Source organism: Penicillium paradoxum (genome assembly GCF_028828445.1).
Source record: "Penicillium paradoxum strain IBT 22861 chromosome Unknown utg000005l_segment0_segment0, whole genome shotgun sequence".
Lineage (NCBI taxonomy): Eukaryota > Fungi > Ascomycota > Eurotiomycetes > Eurotiales > Aspergillaceae > Penicillium > Penicillium paradoxum.
The window spans coordinates 2526402-2545740 of NW_026643183.1; the positions used below are offsets into that span (position 1 = coordinate 2526402).

General features: G+C 50.6%; 8 protein-coding genes across 8 annotated transcripts; 3 read left to right on the forward strand and 5 right to left on the reverse strand.

Moving 5' to 3' along the window:
- Positions 1-157: 157 nt before the first annotated feature.
- On the reverse strand, positions 158-1067 carry N7457_005973 (putative GPI anchored glycoprotein; the record flags this gene model as incomplete). The annotated part of the gene is made up of 3 exons (XM_057177017.1): positions 158-683; positions 742-878; positions 948-1067. The coding sequence occupies 3 exons, from the start codon at positions 1065-1067 to the stop codon at positions 158-160; spliced, it is 783 nt and encodes a 260-aa protein (XP_057031319.1).
- Positions 1068-2140: 1073 nt separating this feature from the next.
- On the reverse strand, positions 2141-3898 carry N7457_005974 (putative MFS transporter; the record flags this gene model as incomplete). The annotated part of the gene is made up of 2 exons (XM_057177018.1): positions 2141-3586; positions 3647-3898. 2 exons carry the CDS (start codon positions 3896-3898, stop codon positions 2141-2143), a joined length of 1698 nt encoding a protein of 565 aa, XP_057031320.1.
- A 542-nt stretch (positions 3899-4440) lies between these two features.
- On the forward strand, positions 4441-6929 carry hrdA (E3 ubiquitin-protein ligase HRD1; the record flags this gene model as incomplete). The annotated part of the gene is made up of 3 exons (XM_057177019.1): positions 4441-4464; positions 4524-4628; positions 4695-6929. 3 exons carry the CDS (start codon positions 4441-4443, stop codon positions 6927-6929), a joined length of 2364 nt encoding a protein of 787 aa, XP_057031321.1.
- An 870-nt stretch (positions 6930-7799) lies between these two features.
- On the forward strand, positions 7800-9032 carry N7457_005976 (DUF3431 domain-containing protein; the record flags this gene model as incomplete). The annotated part of the gene is made up of 1 exon (XM_057177020.1): positions 7800-9032. One exon carries the CDS (start codon positions 7800-7802, stop codon positions 9030-9032), a length of 1233 nt encoding a protein of 410 aa, XP_057031322.1.
- A 925-nt stretch (positions 9033-9957) lies between these two features.
- Positions 9958-12047, forward strand: N7457_005977 (uncharacterized protein; the record flags this gene model as incomplete). The annotated part of the gene is made up of 2 exons (XM_057177021.1): positions 9958-11462; positions 11516-12047. The coding sequence occupies 2 exons, from the start codon at positions 9958-9960 to the stop codon at positions 12045-12047; spliced, it is 2037 nt and encodes a 678-aa protein (XP_057031323.1).
- A 1306-nt stretch (positions 12048-13353) lies between these two features.
- N7457_005978 (Tim17/Tim22/Tim23/Pmp24 family protein) lies at positions 13354-14386 on the reverse strand (the record flags this gene model as incomplete). Its single annotated transcript, XM_057177022.1, has 6 exons — positions 13354-13411; positions 13512-13735; positions 13830-14040; positions 14105-14131; positions 14200-14315; positions 14372-14386. The coding sequence occupies 6 exons, from the start codon at positions 14384-14386 to the stop codon at positions 13354-13356; spliced, it is 651 nt and encodes a 216-aa protein (XP_057031324.1).
- A 434-nt stretch (positions 14387-14820) lies between these two features.
- N7457_005979 (rRNA-binding ribosome biosynthesis protein RPF2) lies at positions 14821-16070 on the reverse strand (the record flags this gene model as incomplete). The annotated part of the gene is made up of 3 exons (XM_057177023.1): positions 14821-15811; positions 15868-15984; positions 16060-16070. 3 exons carry the CDS (start codon positions 16068-16070, stop codon positions 14821-14823), a joined length of 1119 nt encoding a protein of 372 aa, XP_057031325.1.
- A 1313-nt stretch (positions 16071-17383) lies between these two features.
- On the reverse strand, positions 17384-18656 carry N7457_005980 (uncharacterized protein; the record flags this gene model as incomplete). Its single annotated transcript, XM_057177024.1, has 2 exons — positions 17384-17949; positions 18347-18656. The coding sequence occupies 2 exons, from the start codon at positions 18654-18656 to the stop codon at positions 17384-17386; spliced, it is 876 nt and encodes a 291-aa protein (XP_057031326.1).
- Positions 18657-19339: the final 683 nt, after the last annotated feature.

The window sequence follows — 19339 nt, forward strand, 5'->3', positions numbered from 1 at the left end:
ATAATAGACGATCACGTATACGTGAGGATACATGAAGACATCCTTGAGAAGCAACCTCAGAAACCCCGGAATTAATAAATGGACAAGCACAGAGCTCATCGTTCACACCACCAAAAGGAAATCATGACAAGAACATAGATATATCGCTTGTCATGATTTAGGCGAAAGCGCCGGCTAGAGCCATGAACACGCCTCCAACGGCCCAGATACTGCCTGCCAGCTGACCGGCGGCATTAAAGGCAGTGGGGGAAGCCACAGGGGCACCGCTTCCAGCCGCGCCGGTAGGATCGGAGACCAGTGGGGTGGAAGTGGCGAGAGGAGTAGACGAACCCAGAACCGGGGAGGACTTCTTGGGAGTCGAGGTCACGATGGTCGACGAAGAGGTAGAAGTGAAAGTGGAGGTCGGGGTGGGGGTAGGGGTGGAGGTCTCCTCAACTGTGCTGGCGCTGGCGCTGGTGCTGGTGCTGGTGCTAGTGCTGGTGCTGGTACTGGTGCTGGTGCTAGTGCTAGTGCTAGTGGGGGTTGGGGTTGGGGTAGGAGTCGACGTCGGGGTAGTGCTGATGGTCACGGGCATCCAATTCAAGTCATCGGGGCCCAGGGTGCCCGAAGGGGTAACAGTGCCGGCAGAGGCCTGGCAGGAGGCGTAGGTGGTCCCGGCGACGTTGCAGGACACGGTTCCAGTACTGTATGTTGTTTTATCAGTGTAAAATTCACGTTAAGAAACCCTGTGTTGCTACTTACGTTCCCTGGAGATTGATGTTCTGCAACTGCATGGAGGTTGGGGCGGCAATTGCAATCATACCCTCGCCGGCGATACCACAATCATCGGCGGCCACGGTCTTAGGGCAAGTGATCTTGTAGGTCGTCACATCTCCGTTCTAGGGATGGTCAGTCAAAAGTGCCAGGGTCAAAAAGCGCGTTGTTCGCGCTATCGGACTGAGACATACAGATTCGAGAATGCTAGCCTGGAGTTCCTGACCCTCAAATCCGGGCAGCAGAAGGGTTGCAGTGTTGCTGGCAGCGGCAGCGGTAGCGCCAGTCAACAGGGCGACAGAGTAGAAACGCATGTTGGAAGTAGACGGTGATTGGCGGGTGTTTATAGCGGAAAATTGGCGGCAATCAAGGTGTTAGATTCGCACAAAAAAGTGAGAGTACAGAGTACTTGGAGCAGAATCAATGCTCAAAACGAAGGACTGGAGTTTAACGAAAGACTGTCGAACGACGAAAGAGTGAATGACGGACTACGTGAGCCTGAAGGTGAGAAAGGAAGAAGAAGTGCCAGAGCGAGACACCTGGGGGTTAGTGCAAAACCGGGGCCTTGCCATTACATTACTGGGATACTGTTGTTAGTGTGCCACGGTGGGGTTTGGCATAGTGGGATTGGCCCATATTGGGTCAAAGCGGAGCAGGGCAGGCACGTTCAGGAACAGGCCCCAGGGGTTCGGGGACCAAAAGGGGGATATCCCAGGAGCTGTTCGGATTGTGTTGATATGACCTTCAAATTAGCGGCGCGTTAGTCGAAGTCTCCGGTGGAGCTAAGCTGATCCAGGACTAGGGCCCGAACTGACCCCTGGGTCACTCACCGGATTGGGGAGGCTACTGGCTGCTCCTTATTAGGCCAACAACTAGCGAGATGAGATCAACAGTGTGAATTGGAGAACTTCGGGTTCTAGATCCTATACCTTCTACGGAGTACATAGGCACGGAGTATACGGAGTACGGAATATACTGCGCAAAATAGACTGCTTACTTCGTACAGAGTATTCTACGCATAATGGCTGCCATTGGCCTCTCTTGTCGCCGTAATTTCCCCATGTCAGCCACCGACCCTGCCAAGGTGCCTAGTACCCACGGGCTGATGCACAACTGAAATTGCGCCCAGTGACAGAGCCACCTGAAATTGTAGCGCGAGGCCATGGATGCGGAATTAATTAATCTTATGAACCAATTTTTTTTCTTTTCATTCACATAGTTGAATTTCTTTGTTGCTCGACCTCACCTGCAAGCCCACGGAGTACTTATATTAATCCAAGGAATTCCTCCCAGACTGATGGTTCAGCCTGCGACTCCCATTCAATCTGACAAGATCCCGCGCTGCTATGACAATTTTGTATGAAGTGGAAACAGAAAATGAAAATGACTACCGCTTCTTTCCGAGCGAGGATCCGAAATGACCGAGGGCCCCACACACAATTCCAGTGACAAGCAACACGCCATTGAAGCCAGCCATGATATAAAATGGTGTGCCCGATGACAGGATGTCAAATAACAGTCCACCCACTTTGGTCAACAGCAGGATGCCTGCGCCGCCATAAAGTGAGTAGACCCCAGCAATAGAGCCTTTCAGTTGTGACAAAGGCTCCAATCTTCGGTCGTCATCAGCACATCTAGCTAGAAGGGCTTGGCCCTCGTTGGGCTCTGCGTCGTTCTCATCTCCATTGATATGTCGCTCCTCGTATAGTTTTCTTAATGTTTCAGTGTCGATGCTGACTCGCAAGATGCCGTTGCTCAACACGGCTAAACTGCAAACAATTGCTCCAATCTGACTGATTCCGAGAAGACCCATCACGACAAAGACCCCGGGATTGCCATCGGGGCCTTGGAAGAGAGGGGATGGGAGCATGGCGAATGTGATATAGCCGATGATTCCCACTAATGCAGCGCATAGGAGTGGGAAATTATATCGTCGTGATTTGTCTGTCAAGTACCCAAATAATGGAGCTGCAATCAATGCCACCAGTTGGGATACACCGGTCAGTATAGATGCGACGACATATGCTCGGGGGCACGCTTTCTTGATCTCCCCTAGTCCCGAGCCGGGCACCGGCTCATGTTTTTCGTCACATAGACCAGATACTCGATAATAGTGATTCACGGCAAGAGGAATGAACAACGAGATTCCCACAGAGGAAGCCCGCGCTACGAAGCCTCCGACATAACCCAGTCCAATGCTGCGGTTATGGAATCCCAATTTCAGGGCAGTTGTCAATTGTTTCCAATATGGCAATGTTCGACCACCAATGGATAGATCATCGTCATCTTCGTTGTCTTCATCACAATCCAAGTCGTGGGGGGATTTCCACAGTGCACTCCAGCTTTTTCTTTCTTCTCCAGGAAGATCCCGGAGTCCAATGAAGCAAACAACGCTGATAACCAGGGATATAACAGCAACTAGATAATAGGTGCGTTGAATCGCCTGTGAGGGCGACAACCCCATCTTCTCAAATCGGGCTGCAAGGGGGAGGAATACAACTAGCGCCACGAGTGCGCCACAGCCAGCACACATCCCAACAAAACCAGAGAGCCGGGCAGACGGCGACGTGCTGGAAGCACCGACGCCTATGGAATGGCCATTCCTAGCTCGCTCCGGTGTGATTGTCAATTCCGAAGACACAGATGCACGATATGATTGGGCATTAAAACCTGCTCCAGTAACAGTCGGTAAAACTGCTGTGACCATAGTCGACACAGCCGAACCACCGACACTGAAGAGTAACCTTCCCAGAAGCAGTTGGGGATAGATATTTGTGGCCTGGACGAACAGGACCAGCGCCAGAGCTACAATAGCATAGCCTGCAGTACATACCTATCGAACGTCAGTATCATTGAATGTGACTTCCTAGGGATGGGCCGAGGGCCAGCTTACATGGCGAACTCCGATTCGGTCAGAGAGAACACCCCAGAGAGGGCAGGCAACCAGAGCAAGGAGTTCATCTGCGAACCCCAACGTTCCCACGGCATCGCCCTCTCCGTCCTGGAGCCCAATTAGGTCTGTAACCACAAAGGAGATGGATGAATTGATGTAGACTAGGAAGGCGATGGAGAAGGGGCACACCGCCAAGAGGTAGGTTAGTGTTTGGCTGCGTGAGGCAGTAAACAATGCCGGTGACGAAGCCATCACCAGGAATGATTCATTGCCTTCAATGCAAAAATATAAGAGGAAAAATCGGCGGTAATGGAATCCTTGACTGATGCAAATTGGCGGAAATGATCTTACCTGAGTGGTCTCACAAATGGTTGCTTCTTCCAAGGCGGGCACAATGTGCGACGTCACATGACAGAGATCAGATAAATACCAAAGATCAACGCACACTTGTTGAGGTTGATGATAGATTTAGTAGACTGGCTGGGATCATATTTGAATACCAATTTCTACATACCCTGCAAATATTTCACTCTTGTACTCCATAGTGTGAATTTAACCTCGTTATCCACTAGTTAGTCCGGTATAGATGGATCCGGGCACGTGCCGGTGGCTGACGTAAGATGCGGAGAGGCGTCGACGGGTTGTTCTGGAAAGCTGTCCAGATCAAGCTACTTGCTCTTCCCAAGTATACGGCATTCACTTCTTTGCTTCGCCAAATGCTATCCTAGGACGCTGGCTTTTTTTGTCCTTCCTTCGGTCCATGACCTTCGGCTTGCCCGGTCCAGTCGATAGCCATGAGACTAGCCGCGTATGCTGGGGTAAGTAGTACCGCAGCTGATGGGGGAGACATCCGCTAACCTTGGAATCCCGTTTGCAGGCTTCGGTGGTCCTCGCCACTGGTGTATTCCTGAAGGCTCTTCATCAGAGGTCCAATTTCTATTCGGCATGCGTCTATCTCTCTCAAAGTAGTGCGAATTTGATGGTGAGTTGTCCAGTTTGGTTATCGCACTCGGTTGTCCTCGTCCCTAACTGATGGTTTAATATCCAGATTCTCACGAACTTATGTCTTCTCGTCACCGGCTTTGTACTATTTTGGTTCCAGCGACTTCTCTACGGGCGGTTGCGACCGATCGAGACGGAGCAACTATACGAGCGCGCCTGGTTCGCCGTTACTGAGACATGTCTGGCCATGACTATCTTCCGGGGCGAACTTGGAGGCTGGTTTCTGGTCATGTTTATCTCGCTGCTGGTTGGCAAGGTCTGGGGCTGGATTGGCGAAGGTCGCGTGGAGTTCTTAGAGCAACAGCCGCCGGCCAATCCCCGGTTATTCCACATTCGACTGGCGCTATCCCTGGTACTGACAGTGCTATTCGATTCCTTCATGCTACGGTATTGTGTGCATACCGTGATAACTCAGGCACGACCAGATATGATGGTCATGTTTGGATTTGAATTCGCCATTTTGGCGATTCTCTCAACTTCGACTCTCTTGCGATACGTTATCGCATTGACCGAAATATCCATAACCCGCCAGCAAGTAAAAGCCAAAATAGAGGAACGCCGGGATGAAATCCGTGTTGCGCGTATCGAAGCAATACGAGAGCATGCCCGCGCGGGAGCCACTTCGCCTCCTGACGATCTGCCTGACGAAAATGATGTGAACGAGCTTGAAATCGACGTGCCCGGGTGGGAGGAAAAGGGCCGTTGGGTCTTCTATCTGGATCTTCTGACCGATCTGTTGAAACTCGTGATTTATTTGAGCTTCTTTGGTATTCTGCTCACTTTCTATGGCCTTCCGATCCACATATTGCGAGATGTTGTCGTGACCATCCGCTCGTTTGCTCGCCGTATTGTGGATTTTATGCGTTATCGGAATGCAACGCGAGATATGAACGAGAGGTATCCAGATGCAACGGCAGAAGAGATCTCCCGGGAAGATGTCTGTATCATCTGTCGCGAGGAAATGATTCCGGTTCAGCCGACCCAGCCACCAGTGCTTGATGCTGCTGGGGAGCCTGCACCTCAGCGCGCCCCTAGAGAACAGCGTGTCCCTGATCGACTACGTCCAAAAAAGCTTCCATGTGGCCATATACTCCATTTCGCATGCCTTCGAAGCTGGCTTGAGAGGCAACAAAACTGCCCCACCTGCCGACGTCCTGTTATCATGCCCACGCGAACTCGAGGAGCTGCTGCTGCTGCTGGTCATAACGCACCTGATGGTCAAAACGGCGTTGTCCTGCCTGGCCAACCGGATGCAGATGGGCAACCTCGTGCTCGAGTTTACCAGTTTGGGCCTTTCCGAATCGGCTTCGGTGCCGTGCGTGGAGATCTCTTCCACAACCTTCAGCAACAGGCTCAACGAGGTAATGCACCGCAGCCCGGGGCAAATCCGCCTCCAAATGCGCCGGCGGGGCAAATTGGATTTGGATTTGGATTCGGCCGCCGTCCACAGGCCCCCACCACCACGCCCGCCCCACACACTGCGCCTCCGGGGCTGTCTTCTGCTGCCGAACTCAGTGCCCAATTACTGCAAATCGAGCAAAGGCTCACTCACGAGATTAACACAATTCGCGTTGCCACAGAACAATGGAATCGTGTACGCCAGCTTCGGATAGAATTGGAGCGCTTGCGTGATCAAGCACACTCTCTCAGCCAAACAGTTCCGCCGCCCAACGCGGGCCTGGCTCCTCCAGCCTTCACAATGCGTCATCAATTCAGTGCCACCTCCAACGCCGATACCATGAATTCTGGAGATCCTCGTCTGCCAGAGGGGCTCACTCTACCTCCTGGTTGGACCCTCATGCCCCTACAGCGCATGGAGAACGGTGCGGGAGGTGTAGCGCCGACCATACAACCCATATCAGCTAATACGGTGGTATCTCCAGGGACACCAGTCGTGAGCAGTGCTGCGTCTTCCCAAATCCCGATAGTGTCTACCCAAGCTCAAACGAGCCGGAATGTTGCCCCAGATATTGGTACTGCTATCTCTCCAACGCGCCCCGTAGATAGGGCCGTTAGCCCGCCAGTATTGCAGCCTACATCCACCCCCACCATCCCTGTAACAGAACACCGTGCAGAGTCTCCCTCTCAAGAATGGACCGACGTGGCCCCTAGAGGGTCATTTGAGACAGGCCCGGCTGCTGCCTCCATTCCTACTACGTGGGGCAGTAACGGGGAATCTGCTCAGGACGCTTCCAGTCAGGTAGAGACGCGGTCTGAATTTCCATCCAGAGGCAAGAGTCGGGCTGCAACGGTTGAAGAAACAGCCGATGAAGAAGCCTGACCTCGAAGTCTTCGGATCACATTTGCCACCCTTTATGTACTTTTCTGCAAGGCCTGCTCAGCCTATTATTCCCCAGTTCTTGAACCAGCGTTGCATGGCGTTCTTCGCGAGCAAAAGATCATACCCAGATTTCTTTTCACGATTTTTATACCACGGTTGAATCTCATGGTACCTATTCGCAATGATTACCTTAGCCCATTGAATGACAATATGTACATGTATTGTGTTCCCAAATACAGAGTATAGGAGTATAACGTAGCGATATATATACCTACATACACACACCTATGTAGATGCCGAGGTAACCTGACTAAGTGTCTTGTATCTAGGGCTCGCTGCACGCGCTCTAAGCCGCGTGGCTGATCAGGCGTTCCCCGGGATTTGACAGATACTAGACATGATGGAGAATACTGAAGAGATCAATCCTTTTGATTTTTAATTTTTTAATTATGATTTTTTGCTTCTTTTTACGCTGAACACCAGAACATGCCATATAGCTGCCATATACATCATATATATAATGTACCATATACCTGCGAAAGAAGCTTCGTCATTGCGGCACAGCCTCGACTCCACTTGCGTTTCATTTGTTCCCCCGAAAGCCATGCAGGGTCACCCTGGTCCTTTCTCCGACTTGCATCTAGATGTTCTCTTCCTTTTCCCCCTTACATTCTCAGAGCGATGATATCCTGAGCTATGTAAGACATTCCTCTCTCTCAACTGCTTCTGAGCAAACGCGCGTATATTAGACCTTGTCTACTGCGCGGTCGCAGTACTAACCCCGTGCACGCAACGCCGTGGAATTTGTGACTAACCAGCATCTCGTGTGACAGACTATAATCCTGAGTACGATTGCCCTACTCTCCGTCCATGCTTCTCCCACGGCGACCGGTCATCCTCCTCGGCGTCTGCTTCTCCCTCATACTCTTCCTTACGGCCCGGAGCCTCTCACGACCATGGCGTGACGTACCCCAGGTAATTGGTCTGGGCGATCTGGTCCCTTTCTCGTCTAATATAACCCGGACTTGGAATACAACCAGTGGCCATAGAAACTATGACCTCTTTGCGCCGCCGCCGGATTTCGTCCCCGGTACCCCCAAACCACCGGGTTACAAGTACTCCAAGGTGATGGTCGTCACGAGGACCAAGGAAGAAGATACCAGCTGGATCGCCGAGGAACTCCCCGATTGGGATCATGCCATCTACGTCGCCGATGACCCCACAGCGCCGCTCCACCCACCCAAAAACAAGGGCCACGAGGTCATGATCTACCTCACCTACATCATCGACCACTATGGCCAGCTCCCAGACATAGCGGTGTTTATGCACTCGCATCAATTCGCCTGGCACAATGATAATCTCTTCGCCGGGGATGCAGCGCAGTTGCTCCGCCGCTTGAATCTGAACCGTGTCATCCGTGAAGGCTACATGAACACTCGCTGCGGGTTCGGCCCGGGTTGTCCAGCCTGGATGCATCCTGGTGCCGTCGAGGAAGACGAGTCCAAGCAAGAGGAGATCATGCTCGCCCGCGCGTGGGGCGAGTTGTTCCCCGACCAGCAGATCCCATCTGTCCTGGCACAACCGTGCTGTGCACAATTCGCCCTATCTCGCGACCGCATTCACTCCATCCCGCGGGCCCGGTTTGTTTTCTACCGCGATTGGCTGCTATCAACGGATTTGAGTGATTACATCACCGGTCGCATCTGGGAGTATCTGTGGCAGTATATTTTCACAGGGGAGGCTGTGCTCTGCCCCGATGAGAATATATGTCTGTGTGATGGGTACGGGTTGTGTTTTGGTGGCGACGAGGAATGGAAGACCTATCAAAAACTCGAATCGCAACGAGGGGAGCTCCAGCGGGAATTGGATAATTGGATGTGGTTGTCTGACGACATTGAATTCACGAAGAACGCCAACGAGCTTGATGAGACTGCCGAGTTGGATATTCCCGAGATCGGGAAGAACGGGGACCTTTTCGAACAACTCCAGGATAAGGAGCGTGAGCTCATTGCTACCCTGCAGATTGCACTTGACCGTGGCAAGAATCCCCAGTACCGGGCACAGGAGGCTGGTCGTCCTTGGAAAGAGGGTGATGGGTTCTAAGCTCTCCTGGCTGGATCAAATGCTTTGACGAGCTTAATATCATTCTTACCGGTTGCTGAAGGAGCCTGCGAGAAGCTATTTATATGACATCTATGGCCATTTACTCCGGATATTCGAGGCTCTTTTTTGAAGTTTTACCACCCCATGCCAATCTCTTCTCACTTTTGATTGGCAACACATTGTATTCTATCATGATCTTCTCGAATTTCCTCGGACTACGATTGTTTGGCGACCTTTATAAGGGGGTTTCGATATGCTTATAGACTATTTTCATTTGCTGAGCCGGGGTTTTTACAACACCCTTAGAATGGTAAAATAGAGATATATTAGAACGGGAATCCAATATTTGATATCGTTAATGCCACTATTACGTTCCAATGTTTTTACAAATCACATTTGTATCTACAAAATACCTTACGCATTGATCCGTGGATGTTGTTATCTACCGAAAGAGGAAACCGTAGACCACGTGACCCCACAGGGTTTCTCAGTTTGCACTGTCTGTCGTTCCTTCAAACCGCGCAAACATCAGCTCAACCGTCGCGCCTCTTATCAGCAGAATCAAGCTATAGCTTTAGGGGCTTTTTGTTCATATTTTTTTTTATTTCTTCGCTTCAGCTTCATTTTCGCTGTAACGCGCTTTTCGCCCTCTTGGGTGTGGCGCGCCGGGATACTCGTGCTTTGCCCAAGCTACATTGCCGATGGGTGAAGCTATTCGCCAGACTCTTTAACAACGACTAGACCAGAGCTTCAACCCGGAAGACATATCCTTGCGAGGATATATTGCGGCTCTTTAACGCGATTTGGTCTTTTCATTGCGCTCGCTTTCGTCCAGCAAATTCCCCCACTACTATTTTCACCTCCACTTCTTACAACCTTCCGACACTATCAGCTTATCGAGCCGGGCCATCTACTGATTGTCACCATGAGCTCTTCTACCAACAATCAACATCTCCCAACAACCTCATCCTCCGACCTACCTCCCCAGCAGACCGCGACTGCCCCTCACCTCGACCCGAACGCTCAATTGGCGAATAATGGATACGCGCCAAACGATAACCAGCTTGCTGGCTTAGTTGAGGCAGCTACGGCCGCCGCAGACCAGGATGTATCGCAATGGGCTGCCGCCGCCGCAGTGGCAGCAGCAGCAGGCGCGGCCGGTCATCATCACCAGCTGGACTCCTACACAGATATGGATCTCTCTGAAAATGGATTCGGCGATGCGAACTTCGGAGCTGGCTTGGGTAGCGGAAGACACATGAGAGTACCCAGTCACACAGATCATCCCCAGCCCACGGGCCTTACACGAACGGCGACAAAGAAGCGCAAGAGAAATGATGACAATCTCGACCCCGCCTTGGCTGCGGCGGGTCTCTCCGCCTCCCAGCATCAGTCGCACTCCGCACAGCAACCACCGCATGGCTACACTGGAGAGGGTATGGAAATGCGCCCCGAGCAGCAACAGCAGCAGCAGTCCCTATCAGATGCTCGCGCCGTCGGTATTCATTCTGCCGCGGCATTGTTCCGCCAGCCTTCCAGCAATAAGAAGTATACACGGCCTCCCATTTCTAAGATGTTTTCGTCTCTTGAGATTTCGCCAGAGAACTTCTTACATCTTCAGGCTGCTGCTAAGAATTACATGTTGAACGATGAACACCCTGAGAGACGGGATTGTGTTGGCCAGCGTGGGAAGGGGGATACGGAAATGGTTAAGCTTCGACTTTGGAATTGCGTGCGTCAATTTCTCGAAGCCGAGGGAAATGGTGAACGATTCTTCGGAGAAAATGTCGTTAATGAGGGTATGGGGCCAAGATCCTACATCTGGCCCCGTGATCAGCACAAGATCATTTCGTTGGTCATTCCTTTGCTAAGACGGATGGTCACAAACGAAAGGCAACGCCAATATGCCATTGAGACCCGCAAAGGGGGCGGCGCCGAAGAGCGCCGTCGCCGCAAAACCGACGAGTTCCCCAATTTGAACAGTCCGCGGTTTTCCCCAGACCAGCAAATGCAAATACAACATCAGAGCCCCCATCGCGACGATATGTCGCAGTCAATGCCTCCTCCTCCTCCACAGCCAATGCAGCAACCAACAATGGAAGCACCTCAGCCCATGAACCTCGGCTTGACAGAACTTTTCCTGGACGGATACACAGTCGACTGGGAAGAAATTGCACGAGGCTACGATACATATAACGAAAATTTTGAACTCGATAATTTGTGGTCCCTCTCGGGTCTTCAGCAACCCGATTGGCGGGGGTTTGTCGCAGCAGTGGATAGCCATTACCACGTCGTTCACAGTGGAGGAGACTACGACTGTCCTCCCGTTTGCGAGGACGAGAACATCAACCGTATCATTCACGCGGAGACCACCTCAGGCCTCCAGTGGCGCATTGGCGGAACCCGCAACATCCCCGCTAGGGATGAATTGTAAGCCATTTATTCTGCCCAACGTGTGGAAAAGCTACTAACAGCCCCAACAGCGCAAGCAGCATCGCCCGCGACGTCTCCCGCATCATCCGCGAGAACCTTGCCACGCGGCACGGCCACCAAGCTCAAAATCCCGACTCCCACTTCCACCAACCCTTCGACCCTCTCCCAGATCCAAAACCAGCGGGTAATGCACCCATCCCATCCAACAGCCAGGGCCAAACCTCCCTTCGCGTCAACATACTACATAACGGAAAGCGCATTCTTCCTCGGTTTGATCTGCCAGCAGGCCAATGCCCCAACATTGATACTGTCAAGCAGGCAATTCTTCGCCGATATCCAGGCCAAATCCCCGGCTTGCCGGCCTTTCAGGTCGCAGGTGTTCTCAATACTGCAGCGCATGAGGGACGTGAATCTGCCATTGCAGCTGAGTGGAAAGTCAAAGTCTGGTTACCAGATGGACTGCTATCAGTACAGAGCCAGAAGGATTGGACTATTGCGGTACTTTCGGCCGATGCAGTTGACTGGATGGATGGACAATTGAAGGTTCTTGTGGAGGTTGATGACGGGGAGCAGCAACATTAGAGATTCTGTGTACTATTGTCTTGATTTTTTGTTTCTTCCCTCGGATATCCCTCCTGTTTCTGTCTATTGGATTTGTATTTTTATACCCTCAAACATAGCAGTTCTCATCCAGTACCTTGTACAGCATACAAGCAATCTTGTGCCTTGGTTAATTTAACGTTGGCGGCGACAATTGTAAAAAGTGGGTCCCGTGATAAATGGGTACGCTAAACCTAATTGGGTAATATTCTTCCAAATTGTTCCCTTAAGTTTGATAGCAAACAGGAACTTTCTAAGCCTCGCCCAGATGGTCCAACGGTTACGTTTAAGGACTGCGCCAGATCTCCGGATTTGAATGTGCTTTTCCCGACTGTCTGGGTTCGAATCCTCCACCTGGAGTTAAGACCGGACTTTCCTGACTGGTCAGAGCGTGTAAGTCACTGGCTGTTTGGACCGCCCTCCATACCCCATCAGTAGCTGTGCTCCGATTGCAGAGGCGGCACCATTTGCCCATCTTTTTTTTTTTCAAACTTATTTTTGATGCTATTGTTGACCTATCCTCGCTGGGCCTTTCTGGTCGGCCAGGAGGTTTGACTCCTTCCTACTTTCGATCACATGATATTCCTGTTCATCATTGCCCTCTTAGGGATATATTGATTTCTTGTGTCTGTACTCGTTCTCAACCCTCCTCCTTTTCCTCGACTAAGTCTCAATCCATCAACCCTCAAACTCTTACTGCGTGATGACTCGAGAAAAGATGCAACACCAGGTAGCCTCACACACCACGACAAAATGGCAATACCTATACCTAGTACAGTAGATGCCATCTAAGCCAGCAATAACAATCAGATATAAAACAGTCTCTTCTGTGGACCGGGTTTACCTTGACTCCACGGAACAGATGATGGGAGTCTCGAGTCCCATTCCCCCAACTGTCAACATCTCATCTATTTCCCCACAATCTGATGTAGTACTATGAGTTTGTTGGGTTTCTATCCTTGCTACATGATATCAGATAGTCTCCTGACATAAGAATAGGGCAAACATGGAAACATGGGTTCGAGGAACGTTCAAGTTCTGTGTCCAGTCCATCGCCAGCTACATATATACCACAAATCCAAGACTTTATAAGTTTATGTTGTAATATAAAAAATATGCAAAAGAAATCCCGTGCTTCATGATACAGGGTAAAAAGGTATTGATGAGCAGGGCCGGGAATGGTTCATGTCGTGCACGAGTCTCTCAGAAATACCCAACAATAAGATGACAGCCGCTCTGTACGCCGGAACGCAATCAAAAGTTCAAGAAAAATGATCTCGCTGGGAGCTCATTTATTGTGTATGAGAAGAGTGCGAAGAGAATCCCAATGATCCGAGTCGCCGTAACTGGATTGAAAAGATGGTTAGCATCCCAGAAAAGGAACTGGAAAATTTTCCAAAATGCAAAATGCAAGCCACGGAAATATTTGTTACAAGGAAAACATACATATACACCATACTACTCCGCAGACTCGACGCCAGGCTCTCCGGATGCCACCGGAAAATGTACATAACCATTGCCCAGCTCAGACTGGCGAAGACGGGGTAGGCATTATTCGTGATCTTTGTGCGCGCATCGGATGTGATGAGGGAGGACAGAGGGTGCATTTTGGGTTGGACGGCGAGCTTAGCGAGCGCAAGCATCACACGGGCAAAGATATAAATGACGATCTAGATTCGAGTCAGCCATGCTCAAAAGACGGGCTCGAGGGGAGACTCCACGCCCTGGAGGAGCCCCGTGACTAGAATGTAATGAAACACATACCTGCTGGCTAATACTTCCTGGCTGTCGTCCGAAAACTGCATACCCGCCCAGCAGGCCTGCGAAGAAGGTATCATAGCGGCCCTCTTTCCCGGCACCACCAGGGATGTTCCGGAGAAGAATCATCGAGGCCTTGTATATTACAGCAAATGTGGCGAGATTGCGCGCATGCTGGCGCGTTGCTTTTAGAACAAGTAAGGTCTTTTCCCGTATTCTAGATAATGAGACGATCAGTTTCCGTTCCGCGGAGGGCTAGCGAGATGTGAGGAGGGACATACGTTCCAGATCTGAACAAAAATATCATCCTAGAAACAGTCCACATCGGTCAGCTATGCTTTGAATCGGTATTCCGGTTGGCCGAGGTCCAACATACACCAGCGCATGCGGAAAGCGCACTTTCGATCCGTAAACGATTCCATTGCGTGCACCCTTCACCAACGACAGTAGAGGCGCAAGTTCGGGTTTGAGGATGAGCGCCTCGAGTTGAGACTGCAGAGGAACTGTTATTGCGGCTGTGTTATGGTTGGGGACATTGCAAAACTCACCAGCAGCGTATCCATGGCGTCTCTGGGCCTCGGTAAGAGATCGGACTCTCGTAACGGGGTAACTACAGCTAGGATAAATCGTAATAACAGACCGGATGGGCGAGGGGGATCATAAGCAAGAAGCGAAGTAAAAACAGGAGCTTTCTACGAGAGACCGTTGGGGAGGGGGACGGCACTTTAATCGGTTCCCGCATTGAGAAGGGCCTCGGCATGTGAGAGTACAGCCGACGTCATGGTCACGTGGCTGTGTATGCCCCGTCGGATCTACGATGTGCGCGGAATTAATTAGATCTAGTATGTAGTGATGGATGGAGGAAACATCTCTATTAGATATAGAGTCTTTAAAATAACTTTTCATATGCCGGTAAGACTGCTCATACAGGCGCAGAAAACGAAATCCCGTCCGGCCCAAACTCCTTAGCAAAAGAAATAATGCAAATCAATCGATCTTAGTTCTTCCGTGCCTTCTTGTGACTCTCTTCCTCATCAGAAGAGATCTCATCAACCTCCATCATCTCCGCAGATGGCTCCTCGTCGTCCGACTCCATGCCCGCCCGGCGCTTCAGACCCTTCATCTTACGGGTCTGCATGTCGGACAGATCCTGCTTGCCGAGGTGAACACGACCAATCTTGTCACCCATAGAGTCGGTGATAATGTTCTTCTTGGTTCGAGCCTCCTCATTGGGGCGCTTGCCCTGCTTCATGGACTCCTTCTGCACCTCAGGAGCGGCCTGGCGTGTGCGGCCGACCTTGAAGTCGAACTTGGGACCAACCTCCTGCAACTCCACGCGGGGCAGCTTGTGACCGCTGCGCTTGGTAACGACTCTGTACCAGCGCATGTGGATAACAGGCGAGAGGCCATCTTGGGGTTCCTCTGCACCAACCATCATCACGTACTGCAGACCCTCGACGTCGACCTGGGTGGTCTCTTCGCCCTTGAACATGTCGAGAAGAGTGCTTTTAAGAATGATGTGTGAAGTCGATGTAGGATCATCCCAGGAGCTACCAGAGAACAACATCATAGGTCGCAAGCCGAGACCGACGTCCATGACGAGTTCGTTAATGGGAGGAATGGTCTCGCCCTCCCGCGGGGGGAGCAGCATTATCTCGACGAGGTCGAGCAGCTCTGAGTTGAAAATACGGGCCAATGTAACGCAGTTGGGTCGCTTCTTGTTGTGGCTTCCGAATGCTACGAGTCCACACTCGTTCTTGTTCGCCAAGAACTCCAGACTCTCCGAGTTCTCATATGGGTGCAAATTTTCGTTCTTCTTGTGGAAAAGAATGTTGTGGGGCTTCGTCAAGGCGTGGAAGGTCTTCAACACGGTGTCCAGTGCTTGGGGACATTTTGCGCCATGGAAAATCAGGGTCTTCTTGGGGGGTTCGATGAGTTGCGGCTCCCGAGCTTTCAGGATACGCGCAGTGCGCGGGTTCTTGGCTTTCCTGGAGAGAATTATATTAGACAAGTACGGTGATCTTGATGAACTGGAAGAACTTACACTTCTCTCAACATTTTGTAATGAATGATCGGCAGAATGGCTCTGGGCAAAAATATCGAATGAACGGAAAAGTTTTGGATTGCTGATGGCTTGGCACCCTTATCGATAAGCCAGGTACTGATCACGTGCCCAACATATCAAACGGCGTCTGATTGGTCATTGCAATATCACTCCACAATGACACCCCCCTACAACGCGTTCATGACTTTTTCAATGAATTCTACAAAGCGAGAAAGGGCCAGAGACTTTGATGAAACACCTCGTCAATACCGAGAGACTGCATTGATGCCTCAAGATTTAATTAGATCAACTAACCTCGAGATATAAATGACTATTCTTGTAAAACATCCTTTGCCGGCTACTCTTAAATCTACCCCCCGGGGTAGATTCTGGAGTCTCTTTCTACTTGTATACACCAATGGAGTACATTCAGGAACGCCGATTATGGGTCTCTAGCTATGGAGAAATTAGACTCTTTCCGGCGAGTGATTCTGACCTCACTACTCCGTGGTCTCTTCACTACCCGGCACCTATTTACCGAGGTCTATAGGCGGGCTTTGGACCAAGTCCTCCTTTGGCTTGGGCTGTTTCTACGTCTCCTTGACAATGCGCTGCTCCGACCGCAGCTCCAACTTTGAAAAATAATCGGTCAGATCCGTCTGAACCAGTTCCGCGATGTGCACCATGAAGTAGTGCTTCTTGTCCCCGTTCGTGGTCTGGTCAGACACCCAGTGAGTATAGGAGTTCAGCTGGTAGTAGAAAGAATTGCCTCCAAATACTAAGCGAAACTACTCAATCACCACTAGGCCGACGTAGAATTCAGCACCCCGAGGTTTGTCGATGTCCTTTCCCGAGGCCACCTTGGCCAGATGGCCCGAGGATGCGTGAAAAGCGACAAGTCCTGTTGTAAATACCGGAGGGAGACGCTTCCGGTCCAGTGAAATATCTGATGCGGTACCTCCACCACCGTAACCTTCATATAAGCGGTGGGGGTGAAGGGGGTCTCGAGGGCCGGCGGGGTCGCGGGTCGTAGTCGTCGAGGGTGAGTTCTAAATCGCTGAACCTATCGAACTCCATGTTGACATTGTCCATTTGCAGCGGATCTGAGAGGATCCTCTGTCGGTTCGCGGCCACCAGCCACCAGGCCAGATAGTCAAGATTGACACATTCGCGGCACTCGGATCACTCTCGACCACGACCTTGTCTACGTTGCCGGGCCCAATATGTCGGACTGCAATCGAGACCATCTTCCATTGGTAGCTCTCTCTCTCTCTTTATAGCCCCGTAAATATACCAACCACCTTGCATTCCGGGTTGATGCAGAGAAATCTCCATATTCGTGAATACATTAGTGTGGTCCTTATGCTACCGTTCGGAAGGCGAAAATGGAATGTTCTATATATTTCCTTCTAGAAAAAGTATCATGTGTGAGATATGTCATATCAAATAAAGATTACTTCGAAGATACCACGGTCTACCAACCGAACATTAGCGCTGGATATACCACTGAAGACCTTCAAGATGGGAAACTCACAAACTCCTGAACCATTTGAATTTTAAGATCCGGACCGCGCGGAGTATCGTTCGAGTAGTTTGAATGCCGCGTAACCTGTCCTTGATTGAGTGGGCGCATTTCAAGATCCATATTTTGGTATCCCCGTTGATTCTGCACAGTTAAGGAAGCGTCGCCCCAATTGGATGTACTGGCACGGAGCTTGTCGTTTGGCGAAATAGGATTGGAAGCTGGAGCGCCGCTCGATAGACCATAGCGGTACTGGGAAATGCTTTTTCCTGATGAGATTATGGACCGGAATGGAGGGAGGCATCCGACGATGATGGCTTTACTATCGTTAGTATACTTCAATGGGTCCAACGTGGGAGGCCACTTACATATGGATGACTCGACAATACTCCATACAGCGAGGGCTGCTTGGTCGGAGTATGCTTTACCGGTGATCTCGACAGCGCGGACAATCGCGGTTGCGATGATCATAAATCCGAAACTGAAGACGATGGCCAATCCGATCTTTTGCCGGGAGTTGATTCTCGTTCCCCAAATCAGACTCAACGGAAGAAACATAACTAGTCCATGTCCTGTTAATTATCTTCTGTTCGACTAGAGCGAGGGTAGGGGGTCCATACTTAACAAGTCTGTGAGAATATCAACTGCCGTACTATACGATATAGAGATAACGGCTCCTTTCTGATCGTCTGCGGTCCTACATTTTCCTTTAAAATGTCAGAGATTGCTTCGGTCGAGCCACTACTCTAGAATGAATAGATCCTATACCATATTTGAAGTAGTTGGACGGTGGACGGCAGTTCAATGCCGAACCTAACCAGCAGCCAATATATGCCAATACTGCGAAGACTGTGAGGGCCCACCAAGCCCGGCGATACCGGGGCAATCCATCGGACAACATCCAGAAGAGTGCCAGAAAGGACCCTTTAACGCTCCAGAGTACAGACCAAAACACACCAATGATGACAAACTCAAAACGCGTGTAACGCACGACATGATCAACAAAATCAGGTCCGGTGCTCTGCAGTATCATATAGTAAAGATGGGGTGTTTGTAAGGTTTGGAGGATTGCGTTGGCAATGAGGAAGGCCAAGGCAAGAAGCATGAAGTAGTCATCGGCCAGCAGACATCGCATATATTTTATTCGAATTGCGATGCGAGCAACTGTGAAGAGAATACCCAGAGATGCTCCAACCCAAGTCACCGCTATGAGGCCAGTTGACGAGAGCTGGGTTGCCACACCCCGAGGAGCGGCTGTACTGCTCATGGCCACCACAGGGGATATCGAGGACACAACTATTAGCGTTGGCAAGATATCACACACGAACTGGTTTTAGGTGGTCTTTGAGGTCTGTGGGTCACCAAAGGGAGAAGCAAGTATGGAGTACGGAGTAATTTTGGTGTGGTCATATATAGCAAGTAGGAGTCACTCTTGCAACGTTCTAGATGCAAGTAAGAATTGACAATATATCTCTGTCAACCCACAACCGACAAATGTCCGCCGGAACCGATATGACCAACTACATGCTAGCCATTGAGAAAAATATGCATACGAGCTCGGCAAAGCACCCCAATTGGCTGTGAAATCCACAATAAAGAGTTTTTGGCGTATGTAGTGCAGTTAATTGAAACTCCCCTGCAATTACATAGGCTTATGGCTCATCTGCGGAGGATGGGGGCTAGTTTGTGGACCTGCTAGATCAGCCGCACAGTGAGGGCAAATAGAAAAATAGTAGAATAGTAAAATAGCAAAATAGAAGGATTCCGGGCAACGTTAGTGAGATGTTTCATAATCCCTGTCGTTCGGTTAAAATACACCACGCGGGAGAGAGGCTCATTAGGTTCGCACCGCAAACGGAGCAAGGCCCAATTGAAACTATGCACTAGCATTTTGTCTTTAGACTAGACTCACTGGAACGGGACAACCAGATCAGTTCAATCTCTCCTGAA